Source organism: Tyto alba, unplaced genomic scaffold (genome assembly GCF_018691265.1).
Source record: "Tyto alba isolate M040663 unplaced genomic scaffold, T.alba_DEE_v4.0 Super-Scaffold_22, whole genome shotgun sequence".
Lineage (NCBI taxonomy): Eukaryota > Metazoa > Chordata > Aves > Strigiformes > Tytonidae > Tyto > Tyto alba.
Genome location: NW_024881296.1, coordinates 32,821,121 through 32,839,553, shown reverse-complemented (window position 1 = coordinate 32,839,553; position 18,433 = coordinate 32,821,121). Strand labels below are relative to the sequence as shown.

At 36.9% G+C, this 18,433-nt stretch overlaps 1 protein-coding gene across 14 annotated transcripts in view; it reads right to left on the bottom strand.

The window, feature by feature from the left end:
- The window catches only part of PTPRK (protein tyrosine phosphatase receptor type K), a 421,849-nt gene that overhangs the window by 91,192 nt on the left and 312,224 nt on the right, over positions 1 to 18,433 (bottom strand). For all 14 annotated transcript variants that reach the window (XM_042795850.1, XM_042795838.1, XM_042795840.1 and 11 more), the window contains exon 8: positions 5,418 to 5,720. In XM_042795850.1, coding sequence (XP_042651784.1) covers positions 5,418 to 5,720 — 303 coding nt within the window. The remainder of the gene's footprint in view (positions 1 to 5,417; positions 5,721 to 18,433) is intronic.

Genomic DNA, 18,433 nt, shown 5'->3' with positions numbered 1-18,433 from the left:
GCTAATTCTGGCCTATTTGCAGTCATCATTATGTCAAACACACCATTTTAACACAGAAACTGGTATGCAGTATCACTTTTTCAGTTATAAAGATTCTAATATAGGTATCTAAAGGAAATGAGAGTAGGAAGTTGTTTTAGGCAGGGTAAATAATTCTGTGTTTCAGGGCCAATTTTTCCTGAGCTATTAGTACAAACATAAGCTTGTATTTCTGGTCTCTGCAATACCTTAAAACAGCTTACTTCATTTGTCATTTGTTCAGTGTAAGCTTAAAAAAGAAATCTCTGCTAATAATTTTAATGTTTTTCTTACTTTCCCACAAATCAACTTTTCTGATGTCTTTAATAAAAAGCACTCACATGTCTTTCTGCAACCACCTTTTCTCTCTCTCCCTGATATACTGATAGCAAATCTTACCTACCATCTGAAAAAAAGAATTGGGGTTATTTTCACAAGCTGAAGGACAAATAGCTTAACCCAGGCTCCTTTTATCAATGGCAGTAGGTCAGTTATAATCAGTTTCAGTTCACCGTTGTTAGAGGTATAAAACTTCCTCCCTTATTTGACTATATTGACACTAAATTTTGCTGCTGTTCATGAGAGGAAGGGTCACCAGTCTCCCTTTTAGATCAAGGACCGAGGTCAATACTTTTAGCAGTGGCATTCATGGACATCTTCACATGGAAACTTTTATCTCTTAGTCATGGGTTTCTCTTCATTAACCGCAACCATTTGCCAATTTTTTCCCAATAAGTTTAGTATAACGGGTTCTCTTGACATCCATGCACGTGTCACTCAGCTACATAAGTTACACATTTTTTTGAAACAGTTTGCGATTTCAAACAGTCTTTGCGGTTCCCCATCGGACATACTGTCTACTCATTTCGCAGTGTTAACTTTTCTCCCAGGTGGACTAATTTTGTTACTTTAAAAATGCTACTAGTAGAGTTTTATGTCTGTTTGTTTGTTTGTTTGTTGTTTTTTTCAAAGCTCCTTGACGCATTGTTTCTTGTTTCCTTTGATTGAAACATATTTTCTACCGCTTCTTCCCCCTGCTTCTCCCCCATCCCCCCTTGCTGCCCTCCTCCCCCCCCCCCCCCCCAGTATTTTCCTGGGGTGCCAGAACAACTTGGAAAAGCACAAAGGGCAAAATGCTTCTCATAGCAAATAATAAGGGGGGGATATTTAACTTTTTTTATAAAGGCAACTTACAAAATTTAATACTATCAATCACAGAAAAATAATAAATGACATCTATTTCCATAAAATTCTCCCTCAAAGTCAGTGGAAGGTATTTCCTCTTTACACATTTAGACAGTATACAAAATTCTCTAATTATAACATTTCTCCCTTCCTCTGCTGTTGCCTAGAGTGGTGAGCCTGCTGGAGTTTTTCTAGGAGCATGAGTAATGGTTGGACAGTTGGTGTCTTAACCCTGCATTGTAGTTCTAGATATCTCTGCATGGAGCTGAATGAGCCATACTCTCAGAAAGATCTCTGAAAGAGTTTGTGTCCGATGAGCATGTCCTTTGGCTCAGACCAAAGCTTTGGTATACTTTAAGCCCCAAAATGGGTACTTATCCTATTCCAAGTGATCTTTTTCAATTAGTCGTTTGCCTGCTGTTAGCTGACATGCTCCCTTACTAGTTATAAAATCACCATTGAACACTTCGAGCTTCACAATTTGCTTTTTCCATAGCTGTTCTCTCAGAGCTAATGTCACCATTCCTGTTAATCCACTGCCTTTTGCATCTGTTTCCAATTAAAAATAAAGAAAGCATTTATCTGCTTTAATCCCATTCACCATCCACTGCCCTTACAAAGGGTCCCTCTGAGTTTGCAGTGCCCTTGTGAACAGGCAGCTCCAAGAACGCGTGTACTCTGCTGATTCATGCTAAGTGATAAATTCACTGATGGTTTTTGTACTTTGTTCAAAATGCCAAACATCACCTCTTCGCAGTGTGTATGTAGCACCAGACTGTGGGAGTCTTCCTCTTTTTCCGTTATCAAATCCTTCAAACACTGTCCATCTCCCATACAAGCCGGGTGAAGCAGTGAGTACCTGTTGTGGCACAGATAATGCTGAGTGCCTGGGTACTCAGAAGACCTTTCTCCCAAGTCTTAGTGATGGTGTAGTCTCTCCCCAAAGTGAAAGGTGGTGTTTCACCCATAAAACACTGACAAATTCTCTTGTTCTCATCTTGGTTTTGCACAACTTGCTTGACAGTGTATTGCTCAGGGGCTTAATTTTTACATGGAATACAGCTCTTTGCAAATTACTATAATATACTTTAAAGATTAATTCTATCTATCAAAGTTAAATAGAAATACTTAAAACCACCAAGTACTCAGATCTATCTATCTCTGGTCAGAAAGGAGGCTATTTTCAGACTGATATTCCTGGCCTTGCTTTCTTGCAGATACTGAATTACAAGCTATTAAAACCTTCATTTGTCAGTCACGGCTCCAAAAGTCTGAAGCACAGTTTCTGAATCTTACTCTGTTCTTCTGCTAATTGTTTCCTGAGTTAATTCTGCTCCTGGTACCATACACTGCTCAGTTATCATTCAGCATTCTGGGAGGTCTGGCCCAGCTGTGCAGCCTTATATAAATGTGAACCTTTGTGAAAGACAACCAGAGATCCTCACTGTCTCACACCAGAGCCCCACAAAAGTCCAAGATCTGCTGCACTTAGAGAATCCCCTAAGTTCAAATATGCGTATAGCTCCTAGGAGAGGGAGGAGGTGAAAAGGTAGAAGAAAATAGATGAAGGGAAAGATTAAAACAAAACAACAAAAGAATGGTAGAAAGGGACAGAGAGCAGGAAGCAAGGGAAGTTGTACAAAGCAACAGAAGATGAGGGCAAAATGCTGAAGATGAAGAGACAAGAAACTGTGGGGTAAACACCTTTAACTCCAACAATCTACAAAGTTTTTACTTGATTAGCAGATCCTTGTAAGAAAGAATGGCAATGGAAAGAATGCTGTGCTACAGAAAAGCTAACAGAAAGTTAATTATCTGTTGCTGTCATTTGGAGATTTCAAAGTTTCCATGTGTGAAAAAGTACACAACGTAAGTGCGCAGGTTCAGATAATCCTGTACTCAGTGGCTATTTCTAATTAGTGTTATTTCCAAAAATGTAGGAAAATACTGTGATCCCCCTATTTTCCTTTTTATAAATTAATCACTGATAAAGCCCCCACTATGTAATTAACATCATGCTCATTCTACAAAACATGCAAAAATCATCATGACAATGATGCTGCTTCTGACCCCATGTGAAATACACGAGGCACAAACTCATGTATCTTCCTGTAGCTCTCACCTTCTTAGTCCGAGTCCTGTTTTAGACTGCAACCTCTGTTTTAAAACAGTTTCAGACAGATACTTGATCACTTGGGCATGGGACTAAACCAGCAGCATACACATGGGCAGTCAACTACAGAACTCAGTTTACTGTTGCTATGAGAGCACAAGGAGAGACGCAGGTGTGAATGCACCTTTGATCCTCTGTGACGGCTGAAAGCCCTCTGTACTGCACACTGCTTCCATGCTCTGTATTTTTAAATATATGACAAAATGTACCTAGTCTTTCAAGTCAATCAGTAATGCACAATTAAAAACCTGCATTTCACCTCCAATAGCGTCACCGAGTGGACGTGACAAGAGGCAATTTTCAGGTCACAAACATTATTACCACCAGTGAGTCTAAATATAGGTACCTTTTAAAATGTATTAATCCTTCTCTGAAAACAACATCTGCTTGAAATAGTTTACCTTAGCAACTTCTGTTCACTGGGTGAGGCTGCTTCTTCTTGGTGTACCTCTGACACCAAAGCTGACTCTAAATAAGTTTACTGATAGCACGTTGGTGTGCTAGCTTCAGACCAAAACCTGCCTTGTGTGCATAATTTGCCAAGAATAATCCACAATAACAGAACCAGAAGACAAAATATATGCACTTGAGTCTGGTCTTGACAAGCACCGCTATAGTGACCAGCCACCACCTTTGCACATCTAACTAGATAAAGGCTATCAGAAACCATAACCTTTCTTGAAAACTCAGTTAAAAAGAAATCCATTTTCCATGAACAATATTACTACTTTTTTTTTTTTTTTTTTTTCTAACCTCAAGTAAAATAGCAACCACAAATATCTATAATGTAAACAGAGATACAGAAATCCAATCCATCATGGATTATAGTTATAATTAACTTTTTAAAAAAATGCTAAAATTTGAATTGCATGAAATATTTTCATTCTGTACTTGTCAATAAATCTTCATGTGATGCACCTATGTCTCTGTAGTTCTCTATAGCTCCTCATATATACCTATTCGATAAGTTTTTCTCTCTTCTTTATTGCAACAGTAAACGTATTCCTCTTCTATTTCTTGTAAAATTGAAAATATGTGGCAAAAAAGTGCTACCAGATTCTAAACTCGATTGCTATCCAAATATTAAGCTATACTCTCACCTCCATTTTACAGGTAAACACACTACCTTTTTCAATTTTATATTCTAACATACCTACACTCTTACATTAGTCCAAGTATTTTTTTTTGTTACCGATGGCAGAACCTATCTTCATTTTGTTGCTATCAATATTTTAATAAAATCTAAATATAAGAAAAGGAAACTAAAATTGCTCTTTACTACCACATTTTAAATATTATTAGGGAAAAATATCTATTTTATTTTAATCTCTTCCATATCAAGATTCACAGCCTAACCACTGAATGTCACCATTAACATCTACATCTATTCTTTATTTCTTCCCAACTAAAGTAAGTTCAACTTTCTTGTCAGTGAAACTTCATCAAGAGCATTTTAAAGAAGATTCGTAGAATATCTCAAGTTGGAAGGAACCCATAAGGATCAACAACTCCAATGCCTAAATTGTCAAAATAATACTTTAATCTGATGGGTGGCTTCCAAACAGTTAACAGATACTATATACTGTAACCTGCAACATAAATTATTGCTCAGATATATTTGCTGAAGAGGTTTTAAAACATGAATTTGGTCTTTAAGCACTGAACTCAATATTTAAATATAAATTTACAGAATTAAATTAATTCTTAAATACTACACACTAATACTGTGAAGAAGCCTTCATCTAACACAACCATGTGTTTCTTGTCAACTGTGTTAGCACATTTTTGGAATGACTGGAAAGCCACCCTCCTTTTTCTTGCAAGAGAGAGATTGAGTTTGATTTGCACTACATGGACAGTTTGGGCTACATATGCAGGGTAAAAGCTGTAATACTTTTAAAGCTCCTGTTTTAGGGCTAATTAATATATTAATAGAAGAGAACTTCCATCCTTCAGACACATATTGTAACACACAGAGTCATTTCCTTCTACCTGTCTAGACTGGACTTGGATGTAATTTCCATAACACATTTACGCATACCGTCTTCGTCTGTCTGGATAATGGTCTCCTCACTCTCCTTCCTCCCTTCTGGGTTGGTTAAGATCATTTTGAGGCTGACATTTGTGTAGGGAGGCAGGTGATCCACAACGTGCTGGGGTGCTTTGGGGTCCATGTCCAGGCAGTCTGCCTTGCTCTCGTTGTGTCCGCAGAAGTAGTGGTAGCATATAGTGACATTGAAAGTGTGGCAACGAGTGATGTTATAACCCAGAGATTCCCAATCCACAGCAATGTGTCTGGCCTGGATCTCAGCAATCTTCAATGTTTTTGGTGTTCTCATAGGTTCTAGAAAACAGAATATAATAAAGAAAAACACCATTAATGTTTTTCATCCTTGTACTGAACTGCAACTGGTAGATGATGCTTCCAGGAATGTGAAAGCAAAGGAGATACCTTTTTCAGTAACAACTATCATCATTTGGACAAGCTCCCTGAAGGGAAAAAACCTGCCAGTCTCTGTTTTTTTTTACTTCATTCTTCTCCGGCCTCTATTTGCAGGTTTCAATCAGTGATTGAAACTTACTAACAGTGAGAAAAATAATTGTTAACAAATAGTGAAGCTATGCAAAACAGTTGAGAATACAGGCAGCAGTTGCAAGAAGAGTGACCAAAAGGCCACCCAACTGTCACCACTGCCTTCCCTTCTTCATTTCCCCCTTACATCCTTTTTTTACCTGCGTAAATTAGATAATACATCATAGCGGTAAAGAGTCAACATTCACTCCACTATGATTTATCATGCCATCAAGCAATGCTGTATGCTAATTACACTAATTACCTTACTAAGCTAGCAGTAACAAAAACGATGCAGATATTAATTAACGTTTATTATTTTAGTAATGAAGCTATTCATTCAAGCAAAACCCCTCCGAAATACTACCAAAAATGCTTCTGGATATTTCCGTTGCATCCCGCTTTTTTTGGATGCCCAAAACTTTGCCTGGACATTGCTCAGAGCTGGTACTCTCTGACCTGCTACCCAAGCTCAGCAGCTCTCCACACATGCATTTCCACCAGCAGAGTACATGATGCTCCCCAAGCTGTCATCAATCTTTCATTGTCTCTCTAGTGCATTCATTCCTCATGCAAGACTAACTTTTATCACTGAACTTAATTAAAATGATTACATAATGAAAATCATGACCATGACTATATATACTAGAGTTTCACTGGAAATACACCAAGGGGATCTCTATACCCTGTTAACATATCCTTCTTCATCAGAGAAAATAAAAGCCTGCTGTAGGTACAGCTTCAGCCTCGTGTCCTTGATGGTGTAAGGTCAAAACCGTCAAGATTATTTAAGGCAGTAAAATACAGGGTTTCTCTTTCTCGGCATAACAGTTCTTTGTAACTTGCATTTATGAAACGAGAGTCCCAACCAGGCTAACAACCAGCCAAAAGCACAGATGGTATATTGAAATAAGGAAATGCGAATCAGTGTAATCTATTCAGCCTGCAGTTTGCCAGACAAACTGCAAACATTTAGTTTCAAACATCAAAACAACAAAATTCTAAATATAACATAAAGGTATTCCTAGTAACATGATGAGTTCTTAGGATTAAAAATTGTGTCCATTTGTTTCCATGATCTATCTTTCCCTTTCTGGATTTTGAACAAGTACATTCCCTATGCCCTTAAGTACCGATTTATCACATATATGGGGAAAAATACAAATGAGTTGGTAGACTTCCTGGGCAGTAGCTTTCTGAATATATTGCATACTGTGACAATAGAGATCTGAAGCTGAAAGATAGCATTGAAAAGGTCCTTGAGAGATAAGAGACTTGAAGAGAAGGTAAAAAAGAAAAGAGGGTTTTATAGAGTAAACAATAGCTGGTGCTTTAGCAAGTACAGACAGGTGTGAGGCAGTCATTAAAAAAGAGAAGTAACAACACAGTGGATGTACTGAAGGAGATAGTAAGAGCCGTCAAAGAATCAGTATTTCCTTGGCTACTGCAAGCACTTAGAAAAAAACCTGAACACAGGCAGGTGTCACAGAGGAAGCGAACTGCTAAAAGACAAAAAAAAAATTATATTAACAGCCTTTTTCCCATATGAATGACAGTGAAAAACTTAGTTATACATACTAGATTTAGAGTTTGAGGCCTACAAGAGTAAACATATCCTTCACCAAGGAAGTTTTGTATTATTGTCTTGTTTTTCCTTCTAAAATAGAATGATTCTTCTCATTTTAATCATTTAATCTTTATTCTAATAATCCAGGCTGTGCCTTCAACCACCCACAGCAGAGATGGAATTCAAACCTGAATTTAAAATTTACTGGAGCCTCTAAAATAAACACAACATAATACATGTCACCTGGCCAGGAAGTTTGGAACTACTAATGTTTGAAGCCAACTAATCAGTAGCAGATAATGCACTCCATTTTCATCTTGCTTCTTTCATGACAAGACTTAAACTGCATTCACACCATGCTGTATGGCACTTTCAAAAGAGAAGGAAAAATAAAAGCTTTGTTAATCTTAAAGAAAAATTATTTTACAATTCTATGCAAATTTTACAAATGTGTCACAGTATCAGAGGAGATACTGAAAAGCATCCTTTATTCACCTGTCAAAAGGAGAGAATGAAAGACAGAGTGTGATCTCGCTTTCTCACAACTATTCCCTTCTTTGGCAGAAATTAAACAACTTCTGCAATATTGAGATGGTAATTAAAGTCTGCAGAGTCTCTCAACAGCTTTGGTAAAGTCTGCCAACTGTCCCATTGCTCTGAAAATGATGCTTTAAAAACACAATTTTACTCTCGCTTCTGGGCAACATTCGTCTCAGGGGTCTCTGGAGGTAAAGACCAATTGTTTTAAACTACCACACCACAAAGCCTCCATCTGTAACACCTCAGTAAAAAGAAATCTTCAAATAATTATCTTTCTCAGATAAAACACTATTGAATTTTTGAGTAGGCTTCCCACAAATCTCAGCATCTCATTAAGAGTAACTTTGTTCTCAACAGGGGGCAAACAGAAGTGCTCATCTGCCATTTTTCCCTTTCCCCATCACACTTTAGGGTTTGCATTTTACCAAAACATTTCCTTAATCCTACTGGGATTTAATTTCAATTTATGCATTCTCTTCTGATCTCTGGATATCTTTTCAGTTCTACTAATCCCAGTAAATCGATGTACACCTTGTCTTCCCAGTTGTTTTCTAACCTTTCCTCTTTCAGTCACATCTAGAACTTTTATCCAAAATACATGGACATTCAAGCCCATGACTTCTCACTTCTTTGTTGTATTACTCATGTCAAATCAGCATCCTATGTCAAAGAGACAAAAAATGAAATTTTCTCAAAATCTCTGTTCATTGCTTAACCTTATGAGATGGAGTTTCAATAATAATAGCAGGAAGCACTTAATATTTTCCAAACATTAATCTATCAATTACCCCTGCGAGACAAGTGGTGTTAATCATTTTCTTTGAGGAGAAAGAGACACAAAAAGGTTAATAGCTTGTTCAAAGCTACAAGGTGATTTACTGCCAGAGCCATAAGAAAACTGAACAGTACCCAGCTCCCAGGTCACTGGTGCTCTGGCCACACGACAGCACCATCAAGCAGCAGCAATTCAGAGAGCTCATTTACGGTTTATTTGCCAGTGCTTCCACAGAAATGCCAACTCCACAACTCTAGTTCTTTTTTAGAAGAGTTTTTGCAATTTTCTTAGAACAGGCTTGAAAAAGCATAACAGTGCCCAGACACTAAGTGAACATCTGAGCATAAGGACAAGTCATTTGAAAAACAATAGTTTGGTTTATTCATTTTGAAAGATTTCTTGATTGAGAGCTTGGAATTTGAGTGAAACAGCATGTATTTTGCATTAAACCTTGTATTTAAAATTAAAATTTTGGGGAGGGGGTATTCATAATTTATTTTTTCAAGCCTTTTTCTCCAGCAGAAAATATATTTAAGAACGGAGGGTGCTCCTTGTGGTTATAGTAGAAAGTACTCAGGGCTTCTGCTGTTTCAGGAAATTCAATATTCTGTGACTTCATCAAGCTCTTAAATGTGACCATTCAGACTGGCAGAGTCACGTCTACCAATAGAAATACAGCTACAAATTATATGGAGGATTTGGTGGTGATGGTGGCAGGGTTGACCTTTAGGTCCCCCTGAGCCCTTCTGCTGATGGCAAGCTCCCTTCTGCCAGACCCTTCCCGCCCATGGGCTGCTTCTATGAGCTTCACCCCATTCCCACCTCTGCTTACAGCCAGCTTCTCTCTCTGCCCTTTGCTCTCAATGCCTGGCAGTACCCAGCTCCACTACCTTCCTCCTCCTCACCCTCCCTTTATCTCTTGGCAAATGAATACTACCAAGTGCTCGCTGACTCAAATCCACCATCCCATCTGACTGTTTTTACTCTCACTGAACCAATTAAAACTAGAGGCATTGGGAGAATATCAAAAGAACAGAAAAGCCAGAATAATAAAAAAGATCTCTACACTTATACAGATTACTAAGGCCTCAATTCTTATCCAGAAACTGAATTAAGAATTACATACATGTGGTACTCACTCGCAACAATTTATGGATCAGAAAGATTTAACCCAACTTTATGGGATAAAATAAAGAACAGCTTTAGTAATTCTCCAAAGGTTAATAATCCAGGGATAGATGGCAAAAGAGACAGAATCTGTTGACCCCGTACCACCTCTCAACTGCAGGATGATTTAATAAGATGCTTCAGATAACATGAAAGATAAATTGAAATTCAATTTCTTTATTGCTTTATAAGCAACACGTGATATGACAGGTCAATACCAGAACCTCTTTGAAGAGATGATCTTCACTTACACAGAGATGGCAGTGAAAACAAAAGCCTTCACACTTGCAGAAGCAGCAAGGTGTGAGCATGCATTTCCTCAGAACGTATTCATAATGATAATATGTATTATGTCAATGAGAGACAAACAGATGTCTCAAAGTTGTGACAAAAGTCCCATAAAACGAGGCTAGTGAAGCATGACAAGTCATTTGCTTTTGCTGCCTTTCCTCAGAAATCCTACATGTTGATTGCAAGATACCGTTTAATTTCCATTTACCTGCAGGGGAGGGGGAATTAGATCTTCTGACCAGCAGACAGAACACACATTTGTTCTCGTGAAATGGAAACCAGACAAATTTTAAAGCACAAACATTTCAGATAAAGACAGTGCTTCTCAAACACCACCATATACTGTCTGTGTATACAATTCTTTAATTGGGGTTGGCTTTCAAGATCCTTTCCCCCCATCTTGAACTCCTTCTGGTATGGCATTACACTGAGGAGCTGACTTCAAATTTCTGCTTTAACCACACTGACAGAAATTCACATCAAGTTTAAGAGTGACCCAGGTCACCTTCACTGGTGACACAGGAGGCAAAAACTAACTGGACTTGTAGGGTGAGATAACGCATAAATTTGCATAAAGTCTGAGGGAACCACAGAGATGTGGGACTTACATTAAATAAAAACTCTAACATACAAAAGTAAATGTATGACAATTATTAAAGGAGTAAATCTGGTTTAAGATAGTAACCCTGCAATTTAAAACACAGTGTTTCTCACCGAGGCTCCTTTAATTATCTTGCTCCTACATTTTAAAACAATGAAGACATAGAAAAATAAAGTCTTAATTTCTCTGCTAATAGTCTGAACAGCCACTGGAACTCCCTAGACTTTTCTTCTATGAGAACATGAGCCTTTCTGTCTCGTGGCTTCTCCTGACCTTACCAGGATAGGTCTCTCCTTGGCATTGGGAAATAAAAGTGGATTATTCTAAGATGTCACTGTGGCTCCTGCTACTTCCTCAGTTCGTGCAAGGTCCTACAAAAACAAAATGTTCCCAAAACTCAAAAAAAAAAAAAAAAAAAAGTTACAGTCCTGCTGTTGTAAAGAATTCTTCTAAAAAAGATCCCTGATAAAAACATGGAAGAATGGTACAAGTGAAAAACACTGGAGCAAGTACAACACAAACCAGAACAGCTGTCAGATGTGCAGTAAGAAAACAACAAACAATGGTCCCTCACATGCTTATTTCAGTTGAATTACTCTCAGTTATTACTTTTGTTATTAGGGAATGATGAATCACACGGAAAGATTTTATATGGATTCTAAGTTCCCCCACACCATAAACTTGGTTAAGATTGCAGTATATAGCAGTGCATCACTCACTGAAAAGGACTGGACTAGAGTTTTACATTTCAACAAACAATCAAAGTTTGAGCAAGAACTATGTACATCAACTATGATGTCTTCTGCACTCCTGTGTGTGATATGCGGCCCGTCAAAGGAGCATTATGAACAAGGCTAACAAAAATCCTGAGGTAAGGTGAGCTGTCCTAGAATATCCATGATGAAACCTCTGTGTTTCAAGGATTATTAATCTACAAATCCAAAAGAATTTAGTTCTTTTAGACTACCTCCCAGTAACTCCATTATTTAACAATGTGATGATGATACAGGAAGATCCAATCTATTCAGACATCCGAAGAATGCTATGCATTTCAGTCTGATTTCCTTGAAACAGTCTGTCTTTATGACAGAATAATTCTTGTAAATTCTATTAAAGTTTCTTGTCTGTAACTGGCAGATTTTTGATAATTTCTAAGTAGAGTTAAAGGCCAACCTAAAGGCAAATCTCAATTAACAGTGCTGGTCCCAGTCCTTTAACAGCCACTTACTGTTAGTTCATGAACTACTTATCTTCAATCACAGACTCTTTCCTACCTGGTTATGTGTATTCCAAGCCAAACCCACACAACATCATACTACTAACTGGACCAATATAGAGTTTTCATATGGTATTGGAATAAATTATTATTCCAGATATTCCAGTGTTGGAATATCTGCATTCCCTCATACTCAGAACATACAAAAACCAGGACACCTATAATGTAAGTAAATAGAGGTTGGAAAGTCCTGTTCTGCATCAGCAGTTTAGAGGCCTGACTTCAGGCAGCCAAATTTGAAAACTCAGAACTTAATCTTTTTAAACTTAGAAGCATTAAGAAATAGTGAACATCAAAGAAAGAGAAATCAAATGAAGCTGACAAAAGTCATAGAATTTGAAGTAATTTCAGCAGTCTGACAGAAAATTAAAAATTAATAGGTACATATTCCCTCAATAATAATTGAAGGGATTACTGGTCATCTTTCTCACATGTGTAACACATTGAGAATACAAAACAAATATCGATGCAAACACAAAAAGAACCCACTTTGTGTACATTAATATGTCCATCTATTCATCATGTGAAATATGAATTCAGGATAAATGAAACAATGGCATTTATACTGTACTAGCACTACAGATTTATTTTGTTGCGAACGAAGTTTATAATGCAATTGCATGAAAATCTATGAGCTTTCTCTCTTTTCACTTCATCTAGTGACTGACTTATTAAGCCGGCTTACAAATTTCTTATTGACCTCATACCTCAGGGAGCTGAAGAAAACATCTGAATTATTACATAGGTAATCAGCTGTACTACACTAGTTTCAGTAGCAATGAGAGGATATTTGATATATTTTAAAACTTATCTTTTTGGATGCAAAATATAGCTGTCCCTGCTTCAGAGGTATAGTAAATAGATGAATATAACTTCACTACTGACAATTATTTGTCCATTCTCTCTTGATAGCATGTTTATTCTATTGCCTTCATGCATGATTAACAGTTTGTGCATCCTTAGCATGTAATCAATAGCTGTGAAGTCTTGTATTAGCTTTAGAGATTAGACATCCCTTGATAATAAATTCCATTGATTTCTCCAGTTTAGCTTAGCTGCAGAAAAACACTTCTTTTTTTTCTTTTTTTTTCCTCTGAGCTTAAATTAAAAGGAGATATATAGTCTAGGAGGAGAGAGGAAAAGCTGGCATGACCTCTTTAAGCTTATTCCTCCAGATAACAAAAGCTATCTGGTGGTGTGAAACATGAATCAGCATGTCAACAAGCATCAGACTGCAAGAGTAAACATAGGGAAAGCCTGACATTACAAAATTCCTAGGAAACCTGTCCAGGACTGTAATGGCAAAGTTTAATTGTGTAAAGTTACTTACAAAATTAATAGTGATTGGGATAAAAAATGAACCTTTGACTTTAATATTAGTGACATGAATGTATTAAATCAGAATAGAAGACTCATCGCCTAAAAAAGTAACAATTATATTAGAAAGAATATATTAAATAGAATATATGATACATATTTACACACACACGTATACACTTTTTATCCATTTTAACAGTGAACCTAACCATTCGACAATATGAAGAAAGCATTTACAAACATTTATTTGAATATAAATCACCGGTTTGCTTAGATGATACATTTTTCATTTCTCTCCAATGCACATTCATAAACATCTTTTTATGGTTTTGTTTAGAAACAATATATTTGGGAGTTTAGGATAAGTATTATGCAAAATGTGTAAGTTGGAGTAGTGCAGATAAGCAAAACAAGTTTTCTATGGATATCTTAAAGCTTCAATTCCTTTCTCCTCTGTATAACAATTTCAGTCCTTCACGTCAGGCAGCATAAATACCACCATATGGAGAGACATAACCAAATATGAGACACAGTTTATAATAAATAAATAGCAAGCACAGAAGAGAGACTCAGACTGTGAATAAAGCTAGTGCCATATTCGCCTCTGATGACTAAGAACTGAAAACTGCAAGCAGTAATAACAATACTCACTTAAAACTTTTACATATATGTGTGTCTACACACATATACACACAGATACTTGTGCACATATATGCATACACATTTATTTCCCCACTGGCCAAACACCCATCAAAATTCACCCTCTCTCTCTGCACACCTACTGAAATGTTCTCAAACTGATTTGCTCCCATTCCCATCTTGCCCCATCTGGTTCTTGTAGCTGCCCAGGTCCTGGTTGAAATCACCCACCCTCCAGCCCACCCCCCGCAACCAGCAAAGCCTGGAATTTCAATCTGAGTTACAGCCCTTGAACTTGCTCTTTCTATGATGTGTTTGTATGGTAAAACTGTGCTCTCGCTCTGCCCCTTTCACAAAATCAATATATATCAATACATAAGTCACACTATGTATATATTGTATAGTGATACATATCTGTCATGTAACCTATAAGACAAGCCTTGGTTGAAACAAAAATTCACTAAGTGCCTTAAACCCACTATATAAGTAACACACAATGTAATGTATCTGTTGTGTCTCTTGTCCTGCCTATGAAACAGTTCTGGTATTTTATCTTTTTTTTCTTTACTCCAAATGTCCAAACTTGGGGCTTCTACTGTACAAAAAAGTTTTGCTTAACCACTTGGAATTTTATTTAGTAAATTAGATTCATTTTCTTCATTGCTTCATAAAAAGTTAAGAACATTAAATTGAAAATATAAGAAAGCTTGTTTTCTTCATAAATGCAGTCAAAAATAACACAGGTGGGCAAACCCCAATTCATCTGATATTAAAATCCTGTTGAAAATCAGAAACCATTTTCAAAGGTACTTAGAACTCTAAAGTGCTGGCAAAGTGGCAAGTGGGCAAATTCTTTTTAAGTTAGATACGTAATTAACATGAATTTTTACCACCTTCAAATTTTGATGAAACTCTGTTATTTAAGTCACTCAGCCACCTGCAAAAACCTGACCAAATACAGAGACAAAACTTCTCAGTCGATTTTTCAATGACCAAGTAACTATCAAAATGTAGTACCCGTCCCGGTGTAAGGAGTTCTTTCTCCTTATACCTCAAGCACACATTAAGCTGTTATTTTGTTACAAATATTTTAAACAACACAAATCTTTCTGTGAATTTTAAGCAATTCGATTTCTACTGAATGTCCCTTGATGTAACTATTTGGAAAAAAATGTATTCTTGAGTAAACAGGCAAAACACTGTTTACAATTTGCTAATGGAACAGTCATGAAATATTCATTAGAAAATACAGTCTAAAGTTGTTAATTTTCAGAGGAAGGTGGAATTTTTGTTTGTTTTTGTTGTTGTTGGTTGGTTGTGGGTTTTTTTGTTTGTTTATTTTTTTTCCTGAAAAGTTCTTTAAAATGAGTTTGTTTTTTTGTTTTTTTTTTTTTTTTTTTTTTTTTTCCCCCAGAAAGGAAACTGATGATAAGGAATATTTGCTTTTTATGTCAACTTCTTCTGTCTGGGCAGAATTCACATGGTATCAGTTCTCTTTCCTAACACCATCTGTCTACGAAAGTTTGCAAGGCCATTTTGGGAACTGGGACCTAATCCTGCAAACCTGTTGTTCCTGGAGCTGCCTCTGCTCCAAAAAAGCAGAGCTCAGTAGAAGTGAGCTCACAAGCACACCTCTTCTCTACCATGAAACAGGGTCCTTGTGACAAAGCAAAAATGCCTTGCTTGAAAATGGAGGCACTGGCAAGCTGGGGAAGTGCTTTCTAAAATAGGCCGTGAAATATAAATAATATATCTCTAAACATTTAGCTGTATAAAATACTCTAAAGAAATTGCCCTGCTGCTTTACTTTCAGCCAGCTAGTGTTTTGCAAAGCTCTTGTTTCCTTCCTAAGCAGAAACTTGGAAAGCACAAAATAACTCACCTTATAGTAAACCAAGGTAATTTATTTCAGAAACAATTTTCTCTTTGCAAACTTCCTCTGAACATTTCTGGTTTATTCCATGATCCCAACACACAAAGGTGCTCCTGAAAAATGATCCCAGAGTATTTTCAGTTGACAGTAAAGCTGGAGGAGTGACAACAGAAAAAGGTGGCAAACCCAGCAGTATACGGGAAGCAGCGAAAGAAAAATAATTTTAGTTGCTGTTGATAGTAACTTACTCTCCTTTTAAAATGAGGTGGTTTTAAAAAAACTTGCTTAATTAATGAGCGATTGATCTTGCTTTATACAGAACAGATGGTGCAAAACCAACAAACCTACTTTCCATTCATATGCAAATATAAAGAATTTAGTTTTTAACTTGCAGGAGTTACTACTCTTTACTAAGTGTTTTCTTATTCTAGATACCCATCTAGAGATCTATCTAGTTCAATCTGTCAATCATATTCAATAATTTTACCACGTTCTGACTTTCAAAAAGATATTGTACTAGCACAGTTGTCTTGGCTTCACTGTCACTGCAAAGCAACTGCCGATGTGCTACTCCGACCAGCACTACTGTAACAGTTGCCCAAGAGAGTGTCAATCACTCCTGCTGAGTAAGTGGAGCATTAAATTATTTTTTTATGCCTATGTTGTACATGCTGAATCACTGTCATCATACAATCACAACAGAATACAAAAAGGAAAGGCAGCCAATTAGTCAAGTCAAGGCCACACAGGCGAAAGCAGTATTAATTTGGAAGTGCAGGCTAATTACTGGACACCAGCATCATGTCACTTAAACCAGATTTATTGCAGATCATAATAAATGCTTGAGAATAAAAAGAACAACAATCCCTTCCTCCCAACTTATTTCTGAAAGGCTTTAAAATTCTCCTGACTGTCTGCTAGGCAATTTTAAAGCTAGCTTCTCTCTTCTATAATTGTGTTTTTTCTTTTTTTTTTTTTTTTTCCCCCACACCTCATCTAATTGTTAACCTTTTGGAGACTGGCATAATGAGCACATATGCAATCTACTACCATCCCCTCTTGTCACCGCAATCAACCCACTAGCTCATAACCTTCATCGATAACCATGATAATGTGAAGGAGTAAGAATCTGCTGTACAACGTCGAGAACCATAAAATTCCTCAGAGCTGGTCTGAAGACTGTTATGACCGGTAATGAAACTATTTTTTTACTTACATTCCAAATATACCTGATTTTTGACAGCTTTTACATTCCCTTTTGTGGTCATTCTATTCATATTCATACCCACGCTCATTCATACCAGCTAGTGATGTCAGCCTTAATCTCACATTGGCTATGTTCTCCATAACCATCTTTTCCTTTTCTCCTTGATTTGAACCTTAATGTTATGGCAGCTCTTGCCTTCCCTACACAAAATTATAATATTATTATTATTAATTTGAACTGTAACAAGGAAATCTGCTAAAAGGAAAAAAAAAAAAAACACACAAACAAAACAAAACACCAAAAAACCCAAGCACGTGTTTGCCTTTCCCAGCAGCCCTTCACTTGTTGCTTTTGACTTAGACATCTGAAAGACAGGTTGAATCATGGCATCATAGAAAAATTCAGCTTGGAAGGTACCTCTGGAGGTCATATAACCCAACCTGCTGCTCAAAGCAATTACATCAGGTTGCTCAGGAACTTCTCCAGGCTATTTCTGAATATCTCCAAGCAGGGCAATTCTACATTCTCTCAGGACAGGAGGCATAGGAGATATATAGGAGATATAAATACAACTTCAAAGTTTGAGTTCTTTTCTAACTATTTGGTGTCTGGAACAAGACAGAAGAACAGAGAATTCCATAATTTCATAAAAAAACTGAGAATTTTTTTCTTCTTGATTCACAGCATCCAGCACTGACCTCTGTTAGATGACAAGACTGCAAGCACTTCACTTAAATTTCCCCTTACTTCACCTTGTTTGACATACAGCTTTGCAGTTTGCAGAATGTCAGAAGCATTGTTTTCTATAAAAATACTATTTTTAACTGTAGTATTTAAGTTAAAAGTAAAAAAAAAAAAAAAGTTGAACAGAAATATTCAGTCCTCTTCTTTGCAAACCACCTGATGCTAGAGAACAGAGCCGATCAATCTACTGTACTCCACTCTGCATATTTTCCGCCATTATTTAGAGATTTTTGGCAAACGGCAGCTGTCTAACAAAATGGGTTGGGGTTTTCCTGTTTAATAATCCGTAGGTTACTATACATATCTACCAGAAATTTTTTGCTCGGTGTTTTGTTTTGTTTAGAGGAACTGGGTTGAATTTTACTTCTAGTGGGTGTTGTAATAGAACCCAAGAACAGAACTCAATCATCACCAGTGTGCAGTGATGCATCTAAGTACATTGCTTTTGCTTCTTAATGACATTAAAAGAAAGATGAGAAAGGCCAACA